The sequence below is a fragment of the Urocitellus parryii genome, chromosome 5, assembly GCF_045843805.1.
Source record: "Urocitellus parryii isolate mUroPar1 chromosome 5, mUroPar1.hap1, whole genome shotgun sequence".
Taxonomy (NCBI): Eukaryota; Metazoa; Chordata; class Mammalia; order Rodentia; family Sciuridae; genus Urocitellus; species Urocitellus parryii.
In genome coordinates this window covers 107,230,675-107,255,276 of record NC_135535.1, presented here as the reverse complement: position 1 = coordinate 107,255,276, position 24,602 = coordinate 107,230,675, and the positions used below count along the sequence as shown (strand labels likewise).

The window sequence follows — 24,602 nt, the reverse complement described above, 5'->3', positions numbered from 1 at the left end:
GCTGCCATGTTATGAGGACACTCAGTCCCCTTGGAAAAACCCAGATGGCAAGGAGCTGTCTTGCCAACAATCATATGAGTGTACCATGTTGGAAGCAAATCCTCCAGCCCCAGTCAAGCTTTCAGATAACTGCAGTCCCAGCTGACAGTTTGACTGCAACCCAGTATAGCCGCTCTTGGATTCCTGACCCACAGAAACTGAGATAACAAAGATTTAAATAAATTAAAAAAAAAGTTTTTGGCTCTTTTTTTTTTTTTTTTTGGTACTGGGGATTGAACCACCCAGGGGCGCTTAACCACTGAGCCACATCCCCGGCCCTTTTCATATTTTATTTTGAGACATGGTCTCACTAAGCTCCTTAGGGCCTCACTAAATTGCTGAGGCTTTTTTTTTTTTAACGTCTTTATTTTATTTTTATATGGTGCTGAGGATCAATTGAGCCCAGTGCCTCATGCATGCTGAGTGAGTGCTCTACGTCTGAACCACAACCCCATCCCTGGGACAGGGTCTGAACTTGCAATCCTCCTGCCTCAGCCTCCCCAGCCACTGGGATTACAAAAGTACACCACCATACCCAGATAAAAATGTTGTTTTAAGATCATAAATTTTGGGATAATATTACAAATTCTGTAATCACTTAAGAATTACATTTACCTACAACAGAGATTCCCTCAAGCCCAGTGGCTTAATGATTTTGTTTTTCTTTCTCACAAAAATATAAGTTGGAAGATTGGCAGTTCAGAATTGGTATGACATCTTCACATTCTCTTCCATAACCCAGGTTGCTCTCCATTTTTATTCTGGCATCTTAACTGTGGCTTGATTTCTCTAGTTTTTCTCCCCATATTGCTGCTGGAACTCCAGCCATCACATTTTAGACAGGAAGCAAATGAGAGAAGGGTTTTCTGGAAGTTTTGCCCATGACTTTAATTAATAGGTACATCATTGACTTATGGCAGTTGAGAAATGTTTTTTAGTTGGGCACAGTGTTGACCAAATAGTATAAATCGTCTGTTAGGCAGGGCAAGGTGGCTCATGCACACCCGTAATCCCAATGGTTTGGGAGACTGAGGCAAGAGGATCTTAAGTTAAAGCCAGCCTCAGCAGTTTATTGAGACCCTGTCTCAAAATAAAAAACACCTAGAGGCTTAGGAGGCTGAGGCAGGAGAATCTCGAGTTCAAAGCCAGCCTAAGCAACTTCGAGGCACCAGGCAACTCAGTAGACCCTGTCTCTAAATAAAATACAAAATAGGGATGGAGAATAGGGCTGGAGAATGTGGCTCAGTGGTCGAGTACCCCTGAGTTCAGTCCCCAGTTCAAAAAAAAAAAAAAAGAAAGAAAGAAAGAAGACTCAGTAGTTAAGTCTCTCTGAGCTAAATCCTCAGTACCACATAAATAAATAAATAAATAAATAAAAATAGAATTAGTAGAACGTTTTCCAAATAAGATATTCAAGTGGGCAATAAGAACATAAAAATATGGGCTGAAGTTGTAGCTTAGTGGTAGAGCACTTGCTGAGCATGTAAGGCACTGGGTTCTATTCTCAGCACCACATATAAATAAAAATAAAGGTACATTGACAACTAAAAAAAAGAAAAAAAATTTAAAAAGGACATAAAAATATGCTCATTATCTTTAGCCATTAGAGAAATGCAAATAAAAACCACAATGAGATACTACTGCACATCCACTGTGATGACTATTATCAAATAGGTAACTATTGGAGAGAACCTGGAGAAATGGGAATCCTCAAACACTACTGGTGGAATTGTAAATGGTACAGCCACATTGGAAAACAGTTTGGGAGTTCTTCCAAAGGCTAAATACAGGATTACCATATGCCTAGCAATTCTACTCCTGGATATATAACCAAGAGAAATGGAAACATATGGCCACATAAAAACTTGTACATGAATGTTTATAGCTGCATTATTCATAATTGCCAAAAAATAAACTGGGTATGTTGGCTCACTCCTATAATCCCAGCTTCCCTGGAGGCTGAAGCAGGAGGATAGCTTGTACCCAGGAGTTCTAGGCCAGCCTGGCAACAAAGTGAGACTTTGTCTCAAAATAAAATATAACAACTGGGTGTGTGATGTATGCCTGTAATCCCAGTGATTTGGGGAGGCCTAAGTAGGAGATTGCAAGTTTGAGGACAACCTCAGCAATTTAGTGAGGCCCTAATCAATTTTTTTTTTTTTTAGACTAGGGATTGAATTTAGGGATGCTTAACCACCAAGCCACATCCCCAGCCCTTTTAAAATTTTTTTTTTTTTTTTTTTTTTTTTTTTGTGGTGCTGGGGATTGAACACAGGGTCTTGTGCATGCTAGGCAAGCACTCTACCAACTGAGCTATATCCCCAGCCCCCTTTTTAATTTTTAAGACAGGTTTTCATTAAATTGCTTAGGGCCTTGCTAAATTGTGGAGGCTGGCTTTGAACTCCCTAACCTCCTGCCTCAGCCTCCTAGGATTACATCTATAGTTAGGGATATGAAAGAGGCTCAAGGCATGATTAAATTAAAAAAAAAGTCCTGTTGATGAACAGTATTTATGATTGATGTGATTTGTTTTATAAAAATTGAACCCAGAGGCACTTTACACATCCCAAGCCTTTTTTTATTTTGAGACAGGTTCTCACTAAATTGCTTAAGGTCTTGTTAAATTGCTGAGGCTGGCCTGGAACTTGTGATCCTCCTGCCTTAGCCTCCTTAGTCCCTGGGATTACAGGCCTGTACTATCACACCTGGCTTTGATATCTTGGTCTTTTTTTTTTTTTTTTTTTGGTACCAAGGATTGAACCCAGGGGCGCTTAGCCACTGGGCCACATCCCCAGTCCTTTTAAATATTTTATTTAGAGATAGGGCCTCCCTAAATTGCTGTGGCTGGCTTTTAGCTCAAAATCCTTCTGTCTCAGCCTCCTGATCTGCTAGGATTACAGGCATGCACCACTGCCCGGTTTAGCTTTGATCTTTATTCAAAGGAGAATGGTGCTGTGGGAAATCATGTTCTTCTATATATGCTTCTGAATTTGCTTTTTGTTTGTTTGTTTTTGTGGTGCTAGAAGCCAGGCCATGGAGCATCATGCTAGGCAAGCTCACTACTGCTGAGTCACAACCCTAGTCCCAACTTGCATTTTTATTTAAAATAAAGATTACTTTTGTAATTGAAGTAGATTCTATCTAGATCAATCGTTGGAGGAAGAACATCAAGAATATCATGGACTCTATAGCATTAGTTACAGTGTAGTCAGTCCTTTCCAGCTAAAGACAAAGTCTTCAGTGACTCCCTACAGCTTCCAGGAAAAAGTCCAGATTTCTCACTGTGATCTGTTCCCTGCTCCTAGCTCATCCTGCTCCCACACCAAACTTAACTGTTCACCCAGTAGAACCACCTGCTTTCCTTGCACAGGTACTACATGTGCTTTCTCTGCCTAAACATATGATGGATTATGAAATCATCTCCTAGCACGGAGGAGATCCTGGATTCAATCCCCAGTACCACAAAACAACAATAAAAACAAAAACAACAACGAAACAACCAACACTTAGTAAAAACTCTACAGTATTGGCTATCATTATAACATCTTTCTCAGTACATATTTTCTTTTTTTTTAACCCTGTTTTCTTTCTCATTATATTGAGTTACTTATGCACTTGTGTACTTCACAAGTTGTTAATTTGGTGAGACCTGGTCGCCAAATAAAAAAATGAAAAGGGCTGGGATGTAACTCAGTGGTAAAGCACCCCTGCTTTCAATCCCTTACCAAACCAAACCAAACCAGATTAAACAAACTCCAGAAAACAAACACGCCTTGACAAGGTTCCTTCCAAAAGTCTACCTGAAAATTAATGGGCGAGCCTTTGGGGGAATTAGACCATGTATTTTGGTATTTCTTCTCCTTGTATACCGCCCCTGTCCCTTTTGCTTTTAGGGACGAGTTTCTTCGGAATTCACAGTGCTTTTGCATCAAAGATATCCAGTCCCGGGGCTAGGGCTGGGGCTCAGTGGCAGAGGCACTGGGTTGATCCTCAGCACTACATAAAAATAAATAAATCAAAAAAAGATATCGTGTCCATCTACAACTAGAAAGAAAAAAAAAATCCAGTCCCTTTAAGGTCTTAGATGACGTAATGGCTAGCCCCTCCTCCCTCCCGCCTCTCTGGACTCTTCTAAACCCTTCCCACTGTTTTACGACCTCCGGCAATTAACTACACGACGTTTTCTGTGCTTCATCCGGGCTCCTGGGACTGGGAAAGTGGCTTCGTAACTAGGCAACTACGGATCCACCCCCTCCCGCGGATTTGCAGTTCAGTTGGTCTGTGCTTCTCACTGAACGGTTGCGGATTGCGGTAGCCAGGTGCCCCCTTCCCGCCCGCCTTGCGTTGCCATCACAACAGTACACAACCCTATTAACCACCCTGCTCCTCTTCCAAAACAATCCTTCCTTCTCAGATTCAAGACCCTCTTCAGAACTGCTTCTAGTTGAGCAGAACCGGGGTCAGCACCCCTTTGCGAATGGGGATTAGTTTGGAGGGTTGAAGACTGCACGTCAGGCTGATGTTCCAGAAGAGTCAGAGGAATGAGGCTAAACTGAGAGGCAAAGTTATTCGTAACTAATGCAGGGGGGTTAGAGTTGGAAGAGGGGAGGTGAGGGTAACCGAGGGGAGGAGGAGAAATTGGTAGGGAAGATTGAATAGGACTTGATTGAAGGGGAAGGTGGAAAAAGTGGGGAGAGGGAAGTCCAGGAAACAGGGACTGGAGAGTTGGAGCCACTGCAAAGGGCAGGAAAGATCTGGGGGTCCAGGAAGGCATTCTGAAAGGAGAGGAGTCCTTGGTGGTATGTATGAAATGGGTGTTGGAAGTCAAAACGAAATATTCACAGGATGAGGGAAGAAGTTCAGTTGGAAAGGCAGGGGTGATAGGCCAGGTACATGTCCATGGAGGCCAGGGAGTTGAGGGTTGGTGGAAGCCAAGTCTTTCTTTCCCAGGTCAAGGATTGAGCTTGATCTGATTCCAGAACCTTCCAGCGGGGAGAACGATGTCAGATGAGGATGATCTGGATGACTTTGAGCCAGAGTCAGAGCCAGACCAGGAAGATCTGGAAAAAGAAGAAGATGAGAAGGAGACAGAGGAGTGGGAGGACTACAAGAAGGAGGGGGAAGAGTTCTCCGAGGAAGTGAGAGCCGACAAGGGGAGGGTCCTAGGGCTGGGGTGGGCTGAAAAGGGATGTCTCACTTTACTTCCTCCTGCAGTGGATGCCGGTCCCCCTCACTGAGAACATGATGAAGGAAGGGCTTTCTTTGCTGTGTAAGACTGGCAATGGGCTGGCTCATGCTTATGTTAAGCTTGAGCTTAAAGACAGGTGCGTTTATGAGGGACCAGATAAGGACTAAGACATTGTAGGGCCCTATCTGCTTTCCCACTCTCATTCCTGGGTATTTGGACTGAAAGTTTGGATCTCTCTCATCCTGAACTAATGGGGAGGGAAAGATGGAATTTACTTTTTAGGATCTCTTAAGTCTTCCTAGGGGAGGGAGGTATAGCTCAGTGGCAGAGTGCTTGCCTAACATGGGCCCTAGGCCTTGGATTGGACACCATTGAAACAAAACTAAGGAATAAAATTCTCCTTGGAGAAATGTAGCCTGACAGGATATTGGAGATGTTGTTGCTGGACTTCCTCACCTGTCCTACAGAGTGTAGATCTCAACTCTTCAAAGACACAGTCTCTGCCCTCCGTTAAGGACTCATGTACTGGGCTGGCTATGTAGCTAAGTAGTAGAACACTTGTGTTTGATCCCTGGCATCACCGAAAAAAAGAAAAACAAAAACCAAAAAAATCCTCCTCTATCTTCTCTTCCCCCTCCTGTCACCTAGTCACTCCATTATAAGCCATCTCCATATTGCCTTGTGCTTTAGCACCTCTGCCTATTCTAACTGTGTTCTTACCTCTAATCCTTCTTCTGCCATCTCCTAGGGACCTGACAGATATTAACTTGCTTCACTCCTACATCCATCTGCGCTATGTGGATATTTCTGAGAACCACCTGACTGACCTATCTCCACTCAATTTCCTCACTCACCTGCTGTGGCTTAAGGCTGATAGCAATCAGCTTCGGACTGCCCGATTGAATGAACTACCCTACCTGCAAATTGCTAGTTTTGCCTACAACCAGATCACTGATACTGAGGGCATCTCTCATCCTCGTCTAAGAAGCCTAGATCTCAAAGGTGGGTTCTTAGGATGGGCTACACAAGATTCTTCCCTTCATTTTTTTTTTTTTTTCTTTTGGTACTGATTAAACCGTCGGCCTAAAGCATGCTAAACAAGCACTGTACCACTGAGCTACATTTCTGGGCCAATTCTTTCCTTCCTAGTCTGGGTCTGATAGAAGGGCAGTGTTGTCCTTGACTGAATTACACAGCACTCTTCATTCATTCTTTCTTTTATTCATTAAGGCATTTGCAGAGGTAGGGGTAGCTCAGTGGAAGAGCACTTGCTTAGCATGTATGATTCCCTGGATTCATCCCCAGCACCAGAAACACACACACAGACACAGACACACATAGAGACACGCACACACACACACACACACACACACACACACACACACACATACACACCAAGAAGCTCACTATGACTGGATGCAGTGTCGCACGCCTTTAATCCCAGTGGTTTGGGAGGCTGAGACAGGAGGATTGAGAGTTCAAAGCCAGGCTTAGCAAAAGCAAGGCTGCTATGCAACTCAGTGAGACCCTGTATCTAAATAAAATACAAAAAGGGCTGGGGATGTGGCTCAGTGGTTGAGTGCCCCTGAGTTCAATCCCCAGTACAAAAAAAAAAAAACAACTCATTATAATTCATCATGACAGTTCTTTGTGTTGGGGATATAACAGTGAACAAAACATAAATTTCACCCCTGTAATTCCAGCAATTTGCAAGGCTGAGGCAGGAGATCACAGGTTCAAAGCCAGCCTCAGCAATTTAGCAAGGCCTTAAGTAACTTAGTGAGACCCTGTCTAAAATTAAAAAAAGAAAAGGGTTGGGGATGTAGCTCAGTGATAAAGCACCTCTGGGTTAAATCCCTAGTACCCTCCAAAAATATTCCAATTCTTGTGTAGCGTACATTCTAGTTGGGGAAGACAGACAATAAACAATTAAAAAAAAATAAAATTATCTGAGCATGGTGATGTATTCCTGTAATTCCAGTGACTCAGGGGACTGAGATAAGTGGATTGCAAGTTTGAGTCCAGCCTGGGCAACTTAGCAAGATCCTGTCTCCAAATTAAAAAAAAAAAATGCTGGAAGTATAGCTCAGTGGGTTCAATTTATAAAAGATAAATGCAGTGGAAAAGATCAGAAAAGGGGGATGGGGGCAATTTTAAGATGACATTTAAGCAAAAACTTGAGGAGAGGGAGTAGATAGGTAGATTGCTTGGACACTCTTCATTTGATCCTCAAGGCTTGGGTGGACATGTCTATCTGGTCCACCTGCCCCAGGGCTCCAGAGACATTAGTCTGAAGCTATCCCTTCTCACTCTCCACCCTGTGTTAGAGGGAGAGGACAATTAATAAGCACCCCAAATTCAGGCTCTGTTGCTGAACAATCAGAGTGGCCCTTTGAATTCTTGACACCTTCCTTTTTCCCAGGGAACCACATCCACATGGTAACCGGTCTTGACCCCCAAAAGCTGAACAGTCTGCACACCCTGGAGCTTCGGGGAAACCAGCTAGAATCCACCCTGGGAATCAACCTTCCTAAGCTGAAGAACCTCTTCCTGGTAGCTCATTGGACCATAGGGTGGTATGGGAAGAGGGTACTATCCTAGGATCCTTAGGCTTTGCTACTAACTTCATCATCATAATTACAATCATTATATATTTTTTCAAAATACATTTATAGTTCATATCCAAGAGTCTAAATAATCTTAACAGTTACAGATTGCCCAAAAGTCCAAGTCCAAAGTCACATCTGAGACTCAAGACAAATTCTTGGCTGTGAGGCCCTGTAAAGATCAAAACAAGTTACATATAACCAATATATAGCGGCAAATAACCGCTGTCATTTTTTGAGCCTTTACTGTCATTTTCTGAGTTGTCAGATTGTCCTTGACTGAATTACACAGCACTCTTCATTCATACTATGGAGATGTAAAATTAAAGCTGGCAAGATGCTTCCTACAAAGCAGGACTAACAATACACAATGTGTAGATAATAATAATTTGCTTTGATACAGCAAAATGCAGCAGTAAAATGTACCATATCTGAAGTACAGATATCAGGCTAAGGAGTCCCCTTAAATGGTTGGGTTTTTAGATTTGAGATTCTTCATTCTAGGATGGTGCAATAGCCACTTCTCAGTGGAAGAATAGGACTCCTGGGCCTGAGAATGGGTTAAAGCATCTCCTCCTCCTTAATTAGAGGTAGCTTTGGTGGGATATCTGGTAGGCAATTACAGCTGACCTTTCTCTGGGATGGCAGCTTCTCCTAGACTACCAAAAAAAAAAAAGATTTTATACTGGGGATTGGATTGAATCCAGGCACTACCACTGAGCTACATCCTTAACCATTATTATTATTATTATTTAAAATTTTTTTTAGTTGTAGATGGACACAATATCTTTATTTGTTTATTTTTATGTGGTGCTGAGGATCAAACCCAAGCACTCTATCACTGAGCCTCAACTCCAGCCCCAACCCTTTTTATTATTTTGAGATAAGGTCTTTTTTTTTTTTTTTTTTTAACCACGGATTAAACTCAGGGTGCTACACAACTGAGCACATTCACAGCCCTTTGCCCTATTTATTTTTTATTTTTAAATTTTTGTCACTAGGTTGCTGAGGGTGGCCTCAAATTTGTGATCTTCCTGCCTCAGCCTTCTGAGTTTCTGGGATTACAGGTGTGCACCACTGTGCTTGGCTTACTTCTCCCCACCCCCACCAGGTAGTGGGGATTGAACCCAGGGTGATTAACCACTAAGCCACATCCCCAGCCCTTTTGATTTTTTATTTTGAGACAGGGTCTCACTAAGTTACTTAGTGCCTTACTGAGTTGCTGGGGCTGGCTTTGAACTTTCAGTCCTTCTGCCTCAGCCTCCTGAGTTACTGGGATTACAGGCATGAGCCCACCACACCTGGCTCCTGCATACTTTTAAAACTTTTTTGGGGGGGGTACCAGGGATTGGACTCAGGGGCACTCAACCACTGAGCCACATCCATATCCCTATTTTGTATTTCATTTAGAGACAGGGTCTCACTGAGTTGCATAGTATCTCACTAAATTGCTGAGGCTGTTTTGAACTCGGTCCTCCTGCCTCAGCTTCCTGAGTTGCTGGGATTATAGGTGTGCACCACCATGCCTGGCTCTTTTTTTTTTTAAGTTGTTGTTGGGCACAATATCTTTATTTTATTTATTTATTTTTATGTGGTGCTGGGGATCGAACTCAGGGCCTTGCATGTGCTAGGCAAGCGCTCTACCACTGAGCCACAATTCCAGCCCCCATGCCTGGCTCTTTTAAAACATTTTGCAGTTCTGGAAATGGGGCCTAGGACATAGCAGGGCCTTGCATGTTAGGCAAGCATTCTACCACTGAGCTATCCCCTTAGCCCTTTCCTGGACTTCTTCACTCTCTATACTATCCTCTACTCATTCATCCTCATTACTCTTCCACAGCCCCCCACCACTTGGATTTCCTCTTTTGCTTCATCTCTTTCTGACTTCCTTTTCTTCTCTATCCCTGTTCTATTCTTAATCCATTTACTGTATCCTGCTGTCTAGGCCCAGAACTTGCTGAAGAAGGTTGAAGGCTTGGAGAACCTAAGCAATCTCACTACCTTGCATCTCCGAGACAATCAAATTGAAACTCTGAATGGGTTCTCCATGGAAATGAAATCACTGCAGTACCTCAACCTGAGGTATGTGCCTCCTCCCAAGCTTCCCCTTATGTCGCCATTGACCTGGATTTTGAGCCTGTGTTCTTCCCTAGCTCCTTCTAGCGCATAGCTAGGTACTCACCTCATCCTTCTGGATCATCACCCCTGCTTTTCTTACTTAGTTCTGCATTTGGTTCTAATTCTAACACTAAGACCATTTATAACTGGTAACTCTTAAATCCTTAATTAATTAAATACACAATTAATAAGAATATACTATTGCCAGGCCTTGTATTGTGTTGTGTTTTGGGAACATCTAAAGGAATCAGAGATAGTCTCTGATTTTCAGGGGCTCACAATCTATCTCCAGCTCTTTTCCTGGCAGCAGTATTATTATTATTATTATTATTATTATTATTATTAGTGGTGCTGGAGATTGAACCCAGACCTTGTGCATGTCAGGCAAGCATTCTACCAACTAAGCTATACCCCCAACCCCTTGGCCTTATTCTATAGGAATTCCCACTTCCTTTCTCTATGTCCTAGGCCCCATTTCCTGCCTCTCTTCGCCTTGGCCCACCTGTAAGGGATGGCTTCCTTACTGATATTAAACACAAGATGTGTTCAGATTTGAGGGAGGAGTATTTTAAAGAAACTCTCCAGGTAGAAAGGTGCTAGGGTCTGGAGATTCTTTCACCAACTCTTATCTAATGAAAGATTTTTTATTTCTTCCTTTCCTACCATTTGCTTCTTTCTTCTTTCTTTTTTTTTTTTTTTTGGAGGGGGGGGCGGTGCTGGGGATCAGGCCCAGGAACTCACACATGCTAAGCATACACTCTACCACTCAGAGATATCTTCAACCCCTGGAGGATTTTATGTGTGTTTCTTTAAGCAATGATGTAAGGAAATTGTCTCTATCCTTGGGCAATAAGAAGAAATCAAGAGCTGGAGTTGGGCTCAGTGGTAGAGGGCTCGCCTAGCAAGCGTGCCCTCATAAAAATAAAATAATAAAGATATTGTACCTACCTATAACTAAAAAATAAATATAAAAAAAGAAGAAATCAAGAGAAAGAGAATATCCAAATAGGAAGAGGTGGTTGCGCCTTGAAATCCCAATTCCTGCCTTTGACCCCTGGAGCAATCTCTTATTAATTAGTTCTGCCACATAGATCTGCTAGAGTGCATTTGTGTATGTGAGTTTTCCTATTAATGGGCTAGACAGGGATAATAGGCCCTTCCTTAGTGACTGTTAATCGGGTATGTTTAGAGGTAAGTGGAGGAAGGGGTGCACATGTTGTCTAAACCACTGGAAGGTGCTTCTGAGGCAAAGACGCTAAACAGAATATTCAATACAAAATGCACCTGCTCTGCTCCCTGGCATCTTCCAACCTATCCAAGTGAGAAACACTGCAGGAGGCCTAGCACATTCACTAAGATCAGGCTGAAACAGCTAGGTGCAGTGGCCACACTTGGGAAGCTGAGGCAGGAGGATTGCAAATTGGAAGCCAGCCTCAGCAACTTAGGGAGGCCCTAAGCAATTAGGGAGACTCTGTCTCAAAATAAAGAATAAAAGTGGGGGCTGGGATTGTGGCTCAGTGGTAGAACACTCACCTAGCACAGGCGGGACCTGGGTTTGATCCTTTATTTTTATGTGGTGCTGATCCCTCAGCACCACATATAAATAAAGGCATTGTGTTGTGTCCATCTACATCTAAAAAATTTAAAAAAAATTAAAAAAAAAGAATAAAAGTGGTTGGGGATGTAGCTCAGTGGTAAAGTACTCTGGATTCAATCCCCAGTACAAAGAAAAAAAGAAAAGAAAAGAGGAGAGAAGAAAGATCCGGCTGAAATATTTAATAAATATGAGTATCCCACAGTGAGGCACATTAGGAAACCAAACTTGTTCTTCAGACTGGGAGGCCTGGCCCAGCCCTAGCTCTAGGCTCCTTCTTGTGGGGAGCATCAACACAGCACCTACTTTGCATCCCTTCACAGTTAATACTCTTTTTGTGTGTGTATGCTGCTGGGGATCAAACCCAGGACTTCAAGCATGTTAGGCAAACACTCCGTCAATGAGGTACATCCCCAGCCCTCCTATTCCTTCTCTACTGACCTTGGTCCTACCTTCTATCTTGATGTGTGATTGACACAGAAAAAGTCTGTTCTGTTTATATACGGACATTTGCCCACTCCTCCCTAGCTACAGGGCAGGGTGTGACCTAGCTTTGCTCCTCCAAAAGTATAAAGATGAGACATCACAGAGTAGAGATTCATGGAAGGGCAGAAGCAGGACAGGAGTGGGACTGGACAGCATCTCTGCAGCAAATCTGGCAGCATTTAGCAGGCCTGTCCTCATAGTCTGTTTCAAGAAAAATAGGCCTGGTGGGAAGTTCCCTCCAGAGGTCCCATTCCTAGCAGCAAGGAACCAAAGTCCCTTATTCCTGGATGAACCCTCTTGACCACACCTGCAGGGGCAACATGGTGAGTGACCTGGGAGAGCTGGCAAAGCTTCGGGACCTGCCCAAGCTTCGAGCCCTGGTGTTGCTGGAGAACCCAATTACAGATGAGACTGATTACCGTCAGGAGGCCCTGGTACAGATGGCACACCTGGAGCGTCTGGACAAGGATTTCTATGAGGAGGAAGAGCGGATTGAGGCTGATGAGATCCGTCAGAGGATCAAGGAGGAACAGGAGCAGGAAGCTGAGCCTGAGCATGACTTGGAACTGGAGCAGGCATTGGTCTAGCAGTGGTTCTTCTACCCTCCAAGGATAGTAAGGATGCTGGCAGGGAGGCAGCAAGAAGATGCCAAGGGCTGGGCAGAGAGGGGAAGAGAAGGTGCTGCAAAAGGCAGTGGGTAAGGCAAGGAAGGGCTAAGGCAAGGAAGACCCTCAAAGAGACCAGAGTTAGGGGAGAAAGGTGAGGAGAAAGGACCAGAGAGCCTGGGAGAGCTGATAAAAAGCCTAGGAGATACATCAAGAGGTCAGAAGAATAGGTGAGAAGAACTGGGGGTGGCAGGCAGAGGACTTGGTTAGCAGCCAACACTAGCATAGAGTGAAGATCATATGAAAGGACAGATCTTGGGGCATGGAGTGGTATGGGGAGTGGTAGGTAGAATATGAGGAATGCAGCAGGGCCTGAGAGAGAAGGCAGGAGAGGAAGATCCTGCACTAAAACTCTAAAGCTAAAAATAACAGGACACAGGAGTGAGGAGAAGAAAAGAGGGCAGGGTGAGGCAGAAAGAGATTGAGAGGAGCCCAGGGAAGTGATGCAGCTGGCACTTCAGGTTTGGATGGACACTTTACTTCTGTTCTCTTCCTCCAGGAGACCAATGACCTCGGCCCCAAGACCTGATAACACTCCAGTCATGGAAGACAGGATGCTTCCTTTTGCTCCAGAACTGGGAATTCATCACAGCCTGAAATCCAGGCTCAGTGATGGTCACCTGGGCACTGTTGGGTGCAGTGTGAGGTGTTCTGGGGGCCTGGGCTCCCTCTGGAGCCTAGGCAGGGGGCAGCCCTCACGCAGGTCTGGGTAAGCAGCAGGGGATGCTTATGCTTGGAGGGTTGGCTGGAGAAAAGTGCTGCGGAGGCAGGCAGGGGTGTTAGGGACACTTCCGTTGGTTTTCAAATAAATAGACATTTTGATACTCTTTTGTCTAACTTGATTTATGAGATACTGAGTCTTCCATGGGCTTCTCTGTCAGTGTGGGACTCAGTACCCGCTGGGTTATGGCGTGAGACCGCGCTTGTACCCTTAGAGTGGATCGGAGCATTGGTGAGCGCCCGTGTGCTCGGTCGGTCGGTAGCAGGGCAGGTCGCGGGTCTTCCCTGCCTCTCCCAGTTTGCTTCTCTCACCTCCCCACCCCACCGATCCCCCACCCGCGCTGGTACGTGCGCCTTCGCCGGCAGCTCCTGACTCATCGGGGGCTCCGGGTCACATGCACCGGACCGGCCCTATAGGCGCCTCCCCCCGCGCCCGCCCCCCGCCCTCGCTGGGGAGCCGCAGCAGCCTCTGCTGCTGCCACTCCCGCTCTCTTTGCGCCTTCGCCACCGCCACTGCCGTCGCCACCAGCTGAGTCTGCAGCTCCGAGGTGAAGCCCTGGTCGGCCGGCGCCCCTCTGGCTCCCTTTCCTTGTCCGTGTTCCCTTCCTCCTCCCTCGTCTTTCGTGCATCTCTGCCGGTGGCGCTACGCACCTGCTCTTCACCCGCGCTCCCTGGCGCCTTCCATCCCCCGCCTTCGCCGACCTCTCCTCTCTGGCTTTCAGGTTTTCGCCCCCTGGTTTAGGAACTAGCCTCTCTGCACCTGCTTCTAACTGCGCGTTTCTTCACCCTTGCCTGCTTCTTTCCCCGCGCTTCATGTCCAGCCGATTTGTTTCTTAAGTTCGGCGTCTCCGCTTTGTGCATTTTATTCTGACAAGTCTTTTTTTTTGCTTTGCGGTTGGGGAAATGTCTTCTCTCACCCTTCCTCAGCTCCCCCAGACTTCCTCTAGACTGCCCTCTCTCCCACTCCTTTCCCACGTAGCCCCTTTCCTTTTACATTTCCTTTTCTCAGCTCTATGGAAGGAGTGGGGAATTTGGGGAATGGGGAGAGAGTAGGCCTAGCTTCTACTACCCCATCTGGTCTCATGCTTTCCCACTCAGCTGCAACCCCCAGGGACTGGAGCCCCACCCCCCACCCCCTTCCTCTACTGCACGTTTCTCAGGAAGAGGGACTCGCGTTTGGGAGAGAGGTTGGGACCCTGGAGTGTTAAGTATGGGTAGGATGCGGACTCTTTCAGGAAAGGTTGCGCAGACAACCCACCTTCCTTCCTCTGAGGAAAAATGCCAGCCTGGCAGCCATTCTGCTCTGGGGATATCTGGGGGAACCCCACCGGCTAGAGAAGCTGCCGAGGGGCGAGGGAACCACTGTCTTGTCCCTCCTCCATTCACTGCGGAGTTATCCCATCTTCTTTTTTGATCGCACCCCGCCTCCGTCTGCAGTGACCTCCCCTTCCTCACTGCATTGACCTTCTCCTCTCTCTATGGCGGGAGGGGGGTACCTCTTCTATAGCCTCTGACTGCAGCCAGCTCCTCCCCACGCCCCACCCACTGCAGTAACCTCTTTCTCATCCCTCCCAGCCTATGGCCCCGCCCACTGATATGAGGCTCCACCCCTCTAAGCCTCCTATCTTCTCCTTTCTTCCCTTTCATCCTAGGAGATCCCAGCCATCATGTCCATAGAGAAGATCTGGGCTCGGGAGATCCTGGACTCCCGTGGGAATCCCACTGTGGAAGTGGATCTGCATACTGCCAAAGGTAATGTACTAGGTCTGGTCTGGGTTGGGAGGCCTTCCCTGATACCCTGAAGGAATGGGTTCCAGAGCCAGGCTCCCAAGCTGGATTGTGGGGTTGAACCTCCTTATCTAGGGGAGCCAGGTCTGTGTTCTAGTTTACTGTGAGACATGCCTTGCCTCTACATATCTACTTGTATGCAGCCCCACTTCCAGCTTAAAGACTCATTCTATCCTTGGACATCAGAATAGAAGGGCCCCCACTTTAGGAATTCTGAGGAATGTGGGTGAAGGTGTGTGTGTGTGTGTGTGTGTGTGTGTGTGGTGTGCTTCCTGGCATAGCTTCATTTCTGTGGCTTCCACTTGCGCCTGTGGGCCTCTGTTGGGTGGATGAGGAGCCACTATTTGTGCAGCTGGCTGTGTGTGCGTGGGTGGGTGTGTGTAGTGTTAGGGAGCAGTATGGGGAGAGGACTGGATGTAGCAAGCAGAATTTTAAGATCAGGACTGAAGGCTGAAGGAATCCCTGTCCCTATAGTGCCTTTCTCCCTCCCTCCTCATTCTTTGTCTTCTCCAGGTCTTTTCCGGGCTGCAGTCCCCAGTGGAGCCTCCACTGGCATCTATGAGGCTCTGGAGTTGAGGGATGGGGACAAACAGCGTTACTTAGGCAAAGGTGAGGCCCTTTCTCTTTTATAGGGTCTGCCACTCCTCAGCCTTATAGCCTTACCTCACACCCTCGTCAACTCTTTCCTAGTTTGCCTTCCCCTCCTCCTATTTTCTAGGGCCTGACTCTGACCCAGTCTAGCCTCTCTTCCTCTTCCTAGGTGTCCTGAAGGCAGTGGATCACATCAACACCACCATTGCACCAGCTCTCATCAGCTCAGTGAGGCCCGCTGTTTGCTAAGGATGGCAGGACCAGTATCCTGGAAGGAATCCTGGATGGGGAGGAGGATGGGGAGGGAAAGACCCACTTTTTAGGAATCATGGTTACAAGGGGAAGGGTGGGAAAGTGTTCTTATTGTCCCCTGCTTCTATGGGAGTTCATATCCCATAATGCTAGCAGGCTGCTGTCACAGAGACCTGGTTGGATGCTGGCCAGATGAGAGCCTGGGTGAATGGGGGGACCCTCTACCCTAGGGCCCAGCCTCTATCCTGGCCATGCGTAATGGGGGCTGTGCCCACAGGGTCTCTCTGTGGTGGAGCAAGAGAAACTGGACAACCTGATGCTGGAGTTGGATGGGACTGAGAACAAATGTAAGTAGGGGTTGGGAGAAAGTGGGCATAATGGTGAAATAGTAGAACACACAGGAACTAAAGGAGTCTCTGCTGAGGGGCTCAGAGACCATCAGAGGACTTCTTCCATCTTTTTCCCAAAGCCACTGCAGTGGGAAGGAGTAACATTAGACAGAAGAAGAATTTCTTTGTAGCATAAAGTGGAGGGAGTTGGCCTAGATAGTCTGGGGGAGTTTAAAAGGGGTGTGGCTTTCTGCCCTTTCTATCACCCTCCTTTCCACTTCCTCCCTCTGTCCTGCCTTTTGCAGGAGAGAATGGATGGGATGTCACTGGGGTGGGGAGAGGAGAGGGGTCTCTTTTCCTGTCTCTTTTTGGGGAATATAGGTAAGTCCAGGGCTAGAAGAAAAAGGAATATTTTTGCTCAGTGACTTCTTCTTTAATCTTCCAGCCAAGTTTGGGGCCAATGCCATCCTGGGTGTGTCCTTGGCCATTTGTAAGGCAGGGGCAGCTGAGAGGGAATTGCCCCTGTATCGTCATATTGCTCAACTGGCTGGGAACTCAGACCTCATCCTGCCTGTGCCGGTGAGCACTGAACTTTGCCTGCGCCTTTCTCAGGGGTGGAAGGGAGGGAGCGGGGAAACCTCAAGAGAAACAATGGAGAAGCTAATGAGAAGGGATGGGGACATGAGACTCAGTCTGGTGATCTGGGTTATATTCCCAGGGGCAGGGGGGAAGGGCTGTTTGACTATCTTCTGTGGCTCCCTAGGCCTTCAATGTGATCAATGGTGGCTCTCATGCTGGAAACAAGCTGGCCATGCAGGAGTTCATGATCCTCCCAGTGGGTGCTGAGAGCTTTCGGGATGCCATGCGCCTTGGGGCAGAAGTCTACCATACCCTTAAGGGGGTCATCAAGGACAAGTATGGCAAGGATGCCACAAATGTGGGTGATGAAGGTGGTTTTGCCCCCAATATCCTGGAAAACAGTGAAGGTGAGGTCAGAAGCCCCACTTCCAGCTTAAAGGCTCATTCTATCCTAGGACATCAGGATAGAAGGGCCCCCACTTTAGGAATTCTGAGGAATGTGGGTGAAGGGTCCTTGAAACTCCTATAAACCTCAAGAGGTACCAACCCTTGGGGTGGGTTCCTGGGGGTCTGCCAAGTTCACATGCAGACACAGAACAGTCTTTTACCTGCTTAGCTAGATCTGTTAGTATCTGTAAGTTCTCACAGCAGCCCCTGAGAACAATGGGAGATGATCTAGGTAATCATTCTTTAACATCATAGGAGTCTCAGTTTGATGAGATATCATATTCCAGAGAGCCCATTCCAAATCTGTCCCATCCTTACCCCAGCCTTTTAGGCCTCTAGGATCCCTAAATCTTTCTGTGCTCTGAGAGACGCTGTATTGTGGTTCAGTTATAGGTAGTGATTAAGAGTTAATTTCTGGGCTGAAGGTGTAGGTCAGTGGTAGAACATTCACCTGATTATACTGGAGACCTAGGTTTCATCTCCAGCACTGCAAAATAGAAAAACAAAAGTAAAGAGAAAGAAGAGTTAAGTTTCTGGGACCAAATTGCTTGAATTTATTTGAACCTTGACTTGAAAAGTTATACAGTAGTGATCTTTCTTTCTTAACTTCTCTGTGCTTCCTTTTCCTTATCTATAAAATGGAAATAATAACACTTTATACCTCATAACATCATTGTGAGGATTAAATGAGATTATATCTAGGGGCTGGGATTGTGGCTTAGTGGTAGAGTGCTTACCTAGCACGTGCGTGGCCCTGGGTTCGATCCTTGACACCACATAAAAATGAATAAACAAAATAAAGATATTGTGTCCAACTACAACTAAAAAATAAATATAAAAAATGAGATCATATCTATAAAGTACTTAGGTGATGTGATATCAATAAAGAACAACTATTTGGGGCTGGGGTTGTAGCTCAGTGGTAGAGCGCTTGCCTAGCATGAGTGAGGCACTGGGTTTGATTCTCAGCACTGCATATAAATAAACAAAATAAAGGTCCATTGACCACTAAAAACTATTTTTAAAAAAGAACAACTATTCATAATAATGCCATTTCTCTGTCCTAGAAGATGACTTCTCCCAGACCTAGAGACAATCCACATAACCACCTTACCCATACCTCCCCAGCAACAGTCCTTTACTTCTGCTTAGAATTTTTCTCTCCCTCTTCCCTCCCTCCTGCATATAATCTCATTGTATTCCATCTCTAGCCTTGGAGCTGGTGAAGGAAGCCATCGACAAGGCTGGCTACACAGAAAAGATTGTCATTGGCATGGATGTTGCTGCCTCAGAGTTTTATAGAGATGGCAAATATGACTTGGACTTCAAGTCTCCAGCTGATCCTTCCAGATACATCACTGGGGACCAGCTGGGGGCACTCTACCAAGACTTTGTCAGGGACTATCCTGGTGAGAAAAAAAGGGTATGGGAGAGAGGGCAGGGGGAGGAGCAGGGGCCAGACAGGAATATGTAAGGGCAACTCTGGACTTAATGGTTCCAACTCAGGTGCCAGGTAGAGGAACTTGAGAATTAAGGATAGAGTAAGGGAGCCTTGGCAGACTGACTTTGTTGTGCTAATGTGCAGGTACCTGTGATGAGTCTGTTCTACTTTGGATCCTGATTAAAGTTGTGGGCTCTAAAAGCTACTAGGAAGCTGGCACAGTGGTGCATGCCAGTTAATCCCAGCAACTTGGGAGGCTGAGGTAGAAGGATTTTAAGATCAAGGACAGCCTAAGAAATTTAGTAACATCCTAAGCAACTTAGTGAGACCCTGTCTCACAATAAAATATAAAAAGGGCTGGGGATGTGGCTCAGTGGTTAAGCACCCTGGGTTCAATCCCCAGTACAAAAAAAAAAAAGCTACTAGGATCATGGGGAGGATTCTGGAAGGAAACAAGGATGATGAGAGAGTGAATAACCTAGCAGGGAACTAGCACCTTTCAGTCTGTTTGATTGATGAAACTGGATGCTTAATGGAGCCAGGACTGATGTCTGAATGGAGAAGAGGCTGAGGAGGGACTGAATTTGAATTATCTTCTCCTAGTCTTCCAAGGGCTTTTATCCTAGGGTGAAGGGCAGGTGAACTCCATCTTCCTGAGACAGAGTAAGAGAAAGTAGACATCAATTGAAGAAGGAAAATTTAGATGAGTAATAACAAAGGGCTTCTTGGCAGTGAGAATGGGAAAATACAATGGGAGGTTGTGGGAAGGTTTTATGAAATAAAAATCAGGATAGGAATCAGGACAGGCTTGTTTTAGTGAGGGGTAGGGGAGAAAGATGAGGGGACCTGTACATTTCAGGGGATCAAAGTGGGGTCTCCCTACCTGAAGCAGAGATCAGGGTAAGATCAACAGTCACTTCATCACTCCTTCTGCAGTGGTCTCCATTGAGGATCCATTTGACCAGGATGATTGGGCAGCCTGGTCCAAGTTCACAGCCAATGTAGGGATCCAGATTGTGGGTGATGACCTGACAGTGACCAACCCAAAGCGTATTGAGCGGGCGGTAGAAGAAAAGGCTTGCAACTGTCTGCTGCTGAAGGTCAACCAGATCGGCTCAGTCACTGAAGCCATCCAAGCGTGAGTGCCTACTGGCCCTTCTACTTGACCCCTGTTTTTATAGGATCCCAAATGCTCCTGGTCTGATCCTGCCCAGGGCTGCTGAAAAGAGCAGGGAACTTAGAGTCCCCTTCACAAATTCTCTCAACTCTGCTCTCTTCACCCCAGATTCTCTCTGCTCCTTTCCCAGACACTTCCCTCCAGGTGTTTCTTGACATAGACTAAGGTTGGGAGTGGGAGAGAATGACCATTGTGTGGGGCTCGGCTGGGGATCAGTGTTGATATGTGGACACAGGTGCAAGCTGGCCCAGGAGAATGGCTGGGGGGTCATGGTGAGTCATCGCTCAGGAGAGACTGAGGACACATTCATTGCTGACCTGGTGGTGGGGCTGTGCACAGGCCAGGTGAGTGGGGACAGCCTGTAGGTTGGAGGGAGATCTTTGTGGGATTGATGGGTTATAGGCTCAGGTGGGTCTCTCCAGGTGTTTGAGGGTGTCAAGGAAATTTCAAGAGTAGAGGTTTCGTGGCTTAGGAGGCTGAGGCAGGAGGATCACAAGTTCAAAGCTAGCCTCAGCAACCGGGAGGTGCTAAGCAACTCAGTGAGACCCTGTCTCTAAATGAAATACAAAATAGGGCTGGGAATATAGCTCAGTGGTTGAGAGCCCCTGAGTTCAATCCCTGGTGCCCTCCTACCCCACAAAAGTAGAAGTTTCAGGGATGGGGTATAGCTCCTCCTTGGTGGAGTACTTACCTAGTATGCATAAGAGGTTTCTTTTTAGCAGTGAAGGGGTAGCTGCTGAGCTAATCTGCATATCTTTTGGAATGTTTCAGATCAAGACTGGTGCCCCATGCCGATCTGAGCGTCTGGCTAAGTACAACCAGCTCATGAGGTGAGGGTCTCCAGGGAAAGGGAGCCCAAGGTCACAGAGAGTTAAAAACCATGATTGCCCAGCATCTAAGACCTGAATTAACAGTAGAAGTCCAATTGGGTGTGGTGGCATATTTCTGTAATCTTGGAGACTCAGAAGGCTGAAGCAGAAAGATCTCAAGTTCAGGGACAGCTTTAGCAACTTAGTGAGATCCTGGTCTCAAAATAAAATATAAAAAAGGTTGGGGATGGCCAGGTCCACTGGCACATGCCTGTAATCCCAGCAACTTGGGAGGCTAAGGCAAGAGGATCCCAAGTTCACACCCAGCCTCAGACAACTTAGGGAAGCCCTAAGCAACTTAGTGAGACTCTGTCTCTAAACAAAATATAAAAAGGGCAGGGGATGTGGCTCAGTGGTTAAGCGCTGGACTCAATCCCTAGTACCAAAACAAACAAACAAAAATGCTGTGGATGTAGCTCACTGGTAGAACCCCCTGGTCCAATCCCCAGTCCTAAAAACCAAACCAAACTAAACAAGACAAAACCCATGACAGCAGATGTATAGCAAATATTTGTCTTTGCTGGATTGGTTTACTGATGGCCTGATTGGTAGGCCACTGAAGTCACATGGGAAAGCCAAGAAATGCTGGCTGTGGGACAGGCCTCAAAAACAGGTGGAATGAAGGAAGGTAGAGGCTAGAGGGAACTCCTGGAAAGACATGCAGGTCCCTCCTGCTTCCCTGACCATTTCCTTTCTGGCTCATCTCAGAATTGAAGAAGAGCTGGGGGACGAAGCTCGCTTCGCTGGACACAATTTCCGCAATCCCAGTGTGCTGTGATCCCTTTACTTGCCTGGAGACTTGGACCCTCTGTCCCATCCTCCTGGAACCTCCTTCTTGCTATCCTGACCTGTGATAGTTCACCCTGATACCCTGAGCCCCAGGGCACTCAGAAGTCCCCTGATTAGCCTGCTCCAGATGCCCGTCAGCTTCCCTGCCCCTTTGCTGTTTCTGTTCTCCCTCCTATGGGCTCCATTCTTTGGAGTACCATACTTTCCACTCTTCCTTTTTATTATTTTCCCTCAGAAACTGGAAATGAGAATGAGGACTTTAAGGGGGTCCATGAAAGAATGATTAGTGTCTGTGACAGGAACTTCAGGGTTGGTGTGTTGAGGTGCTTAGAGGGGGGCCATGTGTCACTTATGCTTTGCTCTGTTCTGTGTTTTTTCCATGTTGCATATGAGCCATGAACTGGGCATAGTGCTGAGCAGTAGGGAGTGCTTGGTGTGTGGCCGTGCCCAGCTAAAGCTTAGTGTATTTATTTATTTATTTATTTTTAATTCACCTATTAATAATTTCCTTGAAACTCTCAGGCCTAAATCTGGCCTGACTTCACAGAACTATGCACCTGTATTTCCTGTGGCTATAGATCTGATAATGATCTGGGGTGGGAGGTCATGCTAGAATGGGAAGGTAACAGAAAAGGGCCTTAATATCAGTTATGTTGTGTTTACTGACTGAAGCCTGGGTTGGTCCAGAGTGGGGCTTTGTGCCTGGGGGGACTCTTCCCCTAAAAATCTCTCTCCAGCCCTACGTTCCCTGTTCTTCCTCCAGCTGCACCAGAGTGCCGTCTCACTTCCCTGTGCTGTTCCACACTTGCCACTACCTCTGTGGCTTGAAATGAGCACCATCATTAAAGTCTGAATCACACTGCATTTTTGTGTCTGAGGACTCTTACTCAGTTCCATGTGAGTGAAGAGAAGATGGAAGACTTGGAAGTTGGTGACACTGGATAGCATAGCTAGGAAGGGCACAAAGAGGAAGACCAACTGAATAATTTTGGTTAAGTGATGGCACTGCCTACCCCAACCTGGCTGGGTTGGGTCCATGTTGTTGTACCTGCCTTTAGCAGCAGGCCTGGCCTCAGGACTCAGAATTAGGGGTTCTTAACCTGGAGCCCAGGAGTCATTGGAAGTATCAAAAGTTGCGTGTATGTTTATGTGTGTGTTTGGGGGGGAAAGCAGTCTAAAAATTCCCTAAGGGTCCTTGTCCAAAGAAAAGATAAAGCTGTAGACTGGAGCAGCTCCCATACTCGTCTCTCTCCCCCAAATCCTGGCTGATTCTGAAGTGGAACAGGACTTCATGGCCATCAGTCCCCGAAATGGGGGTGTGGGGAGGGAAAAATAGTAGCAGGGGTGCAGAGGCAGGCCCAAGGAAATAGTCCTCCCTCTAGTAAACTCAAAGTAATCAACATACTCTTTGGCTGTTGGACTGTAAGGTGGGTGTCAATTTGTGACTAGAGGCCCTCTGTAACTCTTCCCGCTCTTATGGAGCCTCAGCATTGAGCTGCTCAACTTAAGGACCACCTTGGGGAACAAATCCCCTCCCAATACCTTGGAGCTAGGGCAGGCACATCCATCCCTTCAGGCAGGGTCTACACACAAAGATAGTGCCACTAGAGGGAGTCAAGGTTCTACAGGACACTACTGGACACAACTGAGGTGGAGTGGGGAGCGATTTCAAGGTTGTACCCTTTGCAGGCCTCCCAGTCTGCTCCTACTCTCTTAAGTTCTGGTCCCAGGCTCCCTCTGCCATTTTGCCCATCTTAAGGCTAAAAGAGGATTCTGGTTGTGTATGAGCAGGGCCCAGGTCCCTTTGTCCTCATTCCTGTATTCCTGACACTTCAGCCATTTTCAGTTCAAACAGCTTCTTATGCATGGGCATGATGTCACACACCTATAATTCCAGCGACTCTGTGAGGCTGAGGCAGGAAGACTCCCAAGTTTGAGGCCAGTCTCAGCAATTTAGGAAGACCCTCAGCAATTTAGGGAGACCCCGTCTCAAAGTAAAAAGGACTGGAGATGTAGCTCAGCGGTAAAATGTCCCTGGGTTGGATCTCTGGTACCAAACCAAAAATAAAAAACAGTCTGAAGATGTAGCTCAGTGTAGAGTGGCCCTGGGTTCCAACCCTAGTACCCAAAACAAAACAAAGCTTCTTGCCCTGGTCTCGCCTGTGCCTCTTAATTTCAATATGGGCATCTCATCTTTCGCTTCTCTCCTAGGTCCCTTTATGTCCCATGGGGCTCTTCCCACTTTTCTCTTGGCTCTCTTTTCTCTGGGGTCTATGAAACTTATCTTCCTCAGTGACTCCCAGGCTGGCTAGGATTATTATAGTTGAAGCTACCTTTGCTAACCTGTCCTTTCTTCCCTCCCTCCTTGCTAGGTTACCTCTCTAACAGTTATTGCAATTACACACACACACACACACACACACACACACACACACACACACACATGTGCTTGCGCCACACCAGGTACAGGGTTGGATTGGGTTACAGCTAGCTCTGCTTGGGCCTCCCAGGCCCCTCTCTCCACTTTCCTTTTGTGCCGTTGCCTGGAGACCAGTGGGTTGTGGGGGACTGGGGCCAGAGAGGGAGCTGGGGTGAGGGATGGTAGAGGGTGTGTATGTGTGATGGTTCCTGCAGTTAAGATGTGAGCCTGGCCCCCAGGTAGGGAAGAAATTGGAGAGGGTAGGTCCTGGCTTCTCTTCCCACTCTCATAATCCTTGCCCTTACCTGATGTCTACATTTTTCTTTTAGGTTCCTATAAGTCACCATCCTGTCCCATCCATGCCTTTGTGGTTAAAAAACAAGGGAGGAAAATCTCAGAATGGAAGGGATTTGGGAAGGGCCTGGGCCAGGGCCCAGTGGGAGAACTGAACTGAGAAGTGCAGAAAGAGAGGGAAAGCAATGGCTGTGAATAGGGAAGGAGGAGT

At 46.6% G+C, this 24,602-nt stretch overlaps 2 protein-coding genes and 1 long non-coding RNA gene across 3 annotated transcripts; 2 read left to right on the top strand and 1 right to left on the bottom strand.

Moving 5' to 3' along the window:
• Nucleotides 1-4,287: 4,287 nt before the first annotated feature.
• Nucleotides 4,288-13,221, top strand: Lrrc23 (leucine rich repeat containing 23). The gene is made up of 8 exons (XM_026403251.2): nt 4,288-4,358; nt 4,990-5,177; nt 5,254-5,363; nt 5,976-6,229; nt 7,650-7,780; nt 9,779-9,915; nt 12,345-12,645; nt 13,196-13,221. The coding sequence occupies exons 2-7, from the start codon at nt 5,040-5,042 to the stop codon at nt 12,616-12,618; spliced, it is 1,044 nt and encodes a 347-aa protein (XP_026259036.2). The 5' UTR covers nt 4,288-4,358; nt 4,990-5,039; the 3' UTR covers nt 12,619-12,645; nt 13,196-13,221.
• A 655-nt stretch (nt 13,222-13,876) lies between these two features.
• On the top strand, nt 13,877-22,542 carry Eno2 (enolase 2). Its single transcript, XM_026403249.2, has 12 exons — nt 13,877-13,964; nt 15,069-15,168; nt 15,718-15,813; nt 15,965-16,023; nt 16,325-16,394; nt 16,822-16,955; nt 17,140-17,362; nt 18,614-18,811; nt 19,780-19,981; nt 20,256-20,364; nt 20,792-20,850; nt 21,598-22,542. Exons 2-12 carry the CDS (start codon nt 15,084-15,086, stop codon nt 21,665-21,667), a joined length of 1,305 nt encoding a protein of 434 aa, XP_026259034.1. The 5' UTR covers nt 13,877-13,964; nt 15,069-15,083; the 3' UTR covers nt 21,668-22,542.
• Nucleotides 18,148-19,794, bottom strand: LOC144254862 (uncharacterized). Its single transcript, XR_013343617.1, has 3 exons — nt 19,727-19,794; nt 19,340-19,496; nt 18,148-18,168 (listed from the first exon to the last, which is right to left on the bottom strand). It is a non-coding gene; the product is annotated as an uncharacterized LOC144254862 (long non-coding RNA).
• Nucleotides 22,543-24,602: the final 2,060 nt, after the last annotated feature.

Bases quoted from the DNA above. Each gene is read 5' to 3' on its own strand.
- Lrrc23 (XM_026403251.2), top strand. From the start codon at position 5,040: ATGTCAGATGAGGATGATCTGGATGACTTTGAGCCAGAGTCAGAGCCA. The intron at 6,230-7,649 runs GTGGGTTCTTAG...CCTTTTTCCCAG, and splicing joins AAGAAGCCTAGATCTCAAAG to GGAACCACATCCACATGGTA. The intron at 7,781-9,778 runs GTAGCTCATTGG...CCTGCTGTCTAG, and splicing joins AGCTGAAGAACCTCTTCCTG to GCCCAGAACTTGCTGAAGAA.
- Eno2 (XM_026403249.2), top strand. From the start codon at position 15,084: ATGTCCATAGAGAAGATCTGGGCTCGGGAGATCCTGGACTCCCGTGGG. The intron at 16,956-17,139 runs GTGAGCACTGAA...GTGGCTCCCTAG, and splicing joins ACCTCATCCTGCCTGTGCCG to GCCTTCAATGTGATCAATGG. The intron at 19,982-20,255 runs GTGAGTGCCTAC...ATGTGGACACAG, and splicing joins GTCACTGAAGCCATCCAAGC to GTGCAAGCTGGCCCAGGAGA.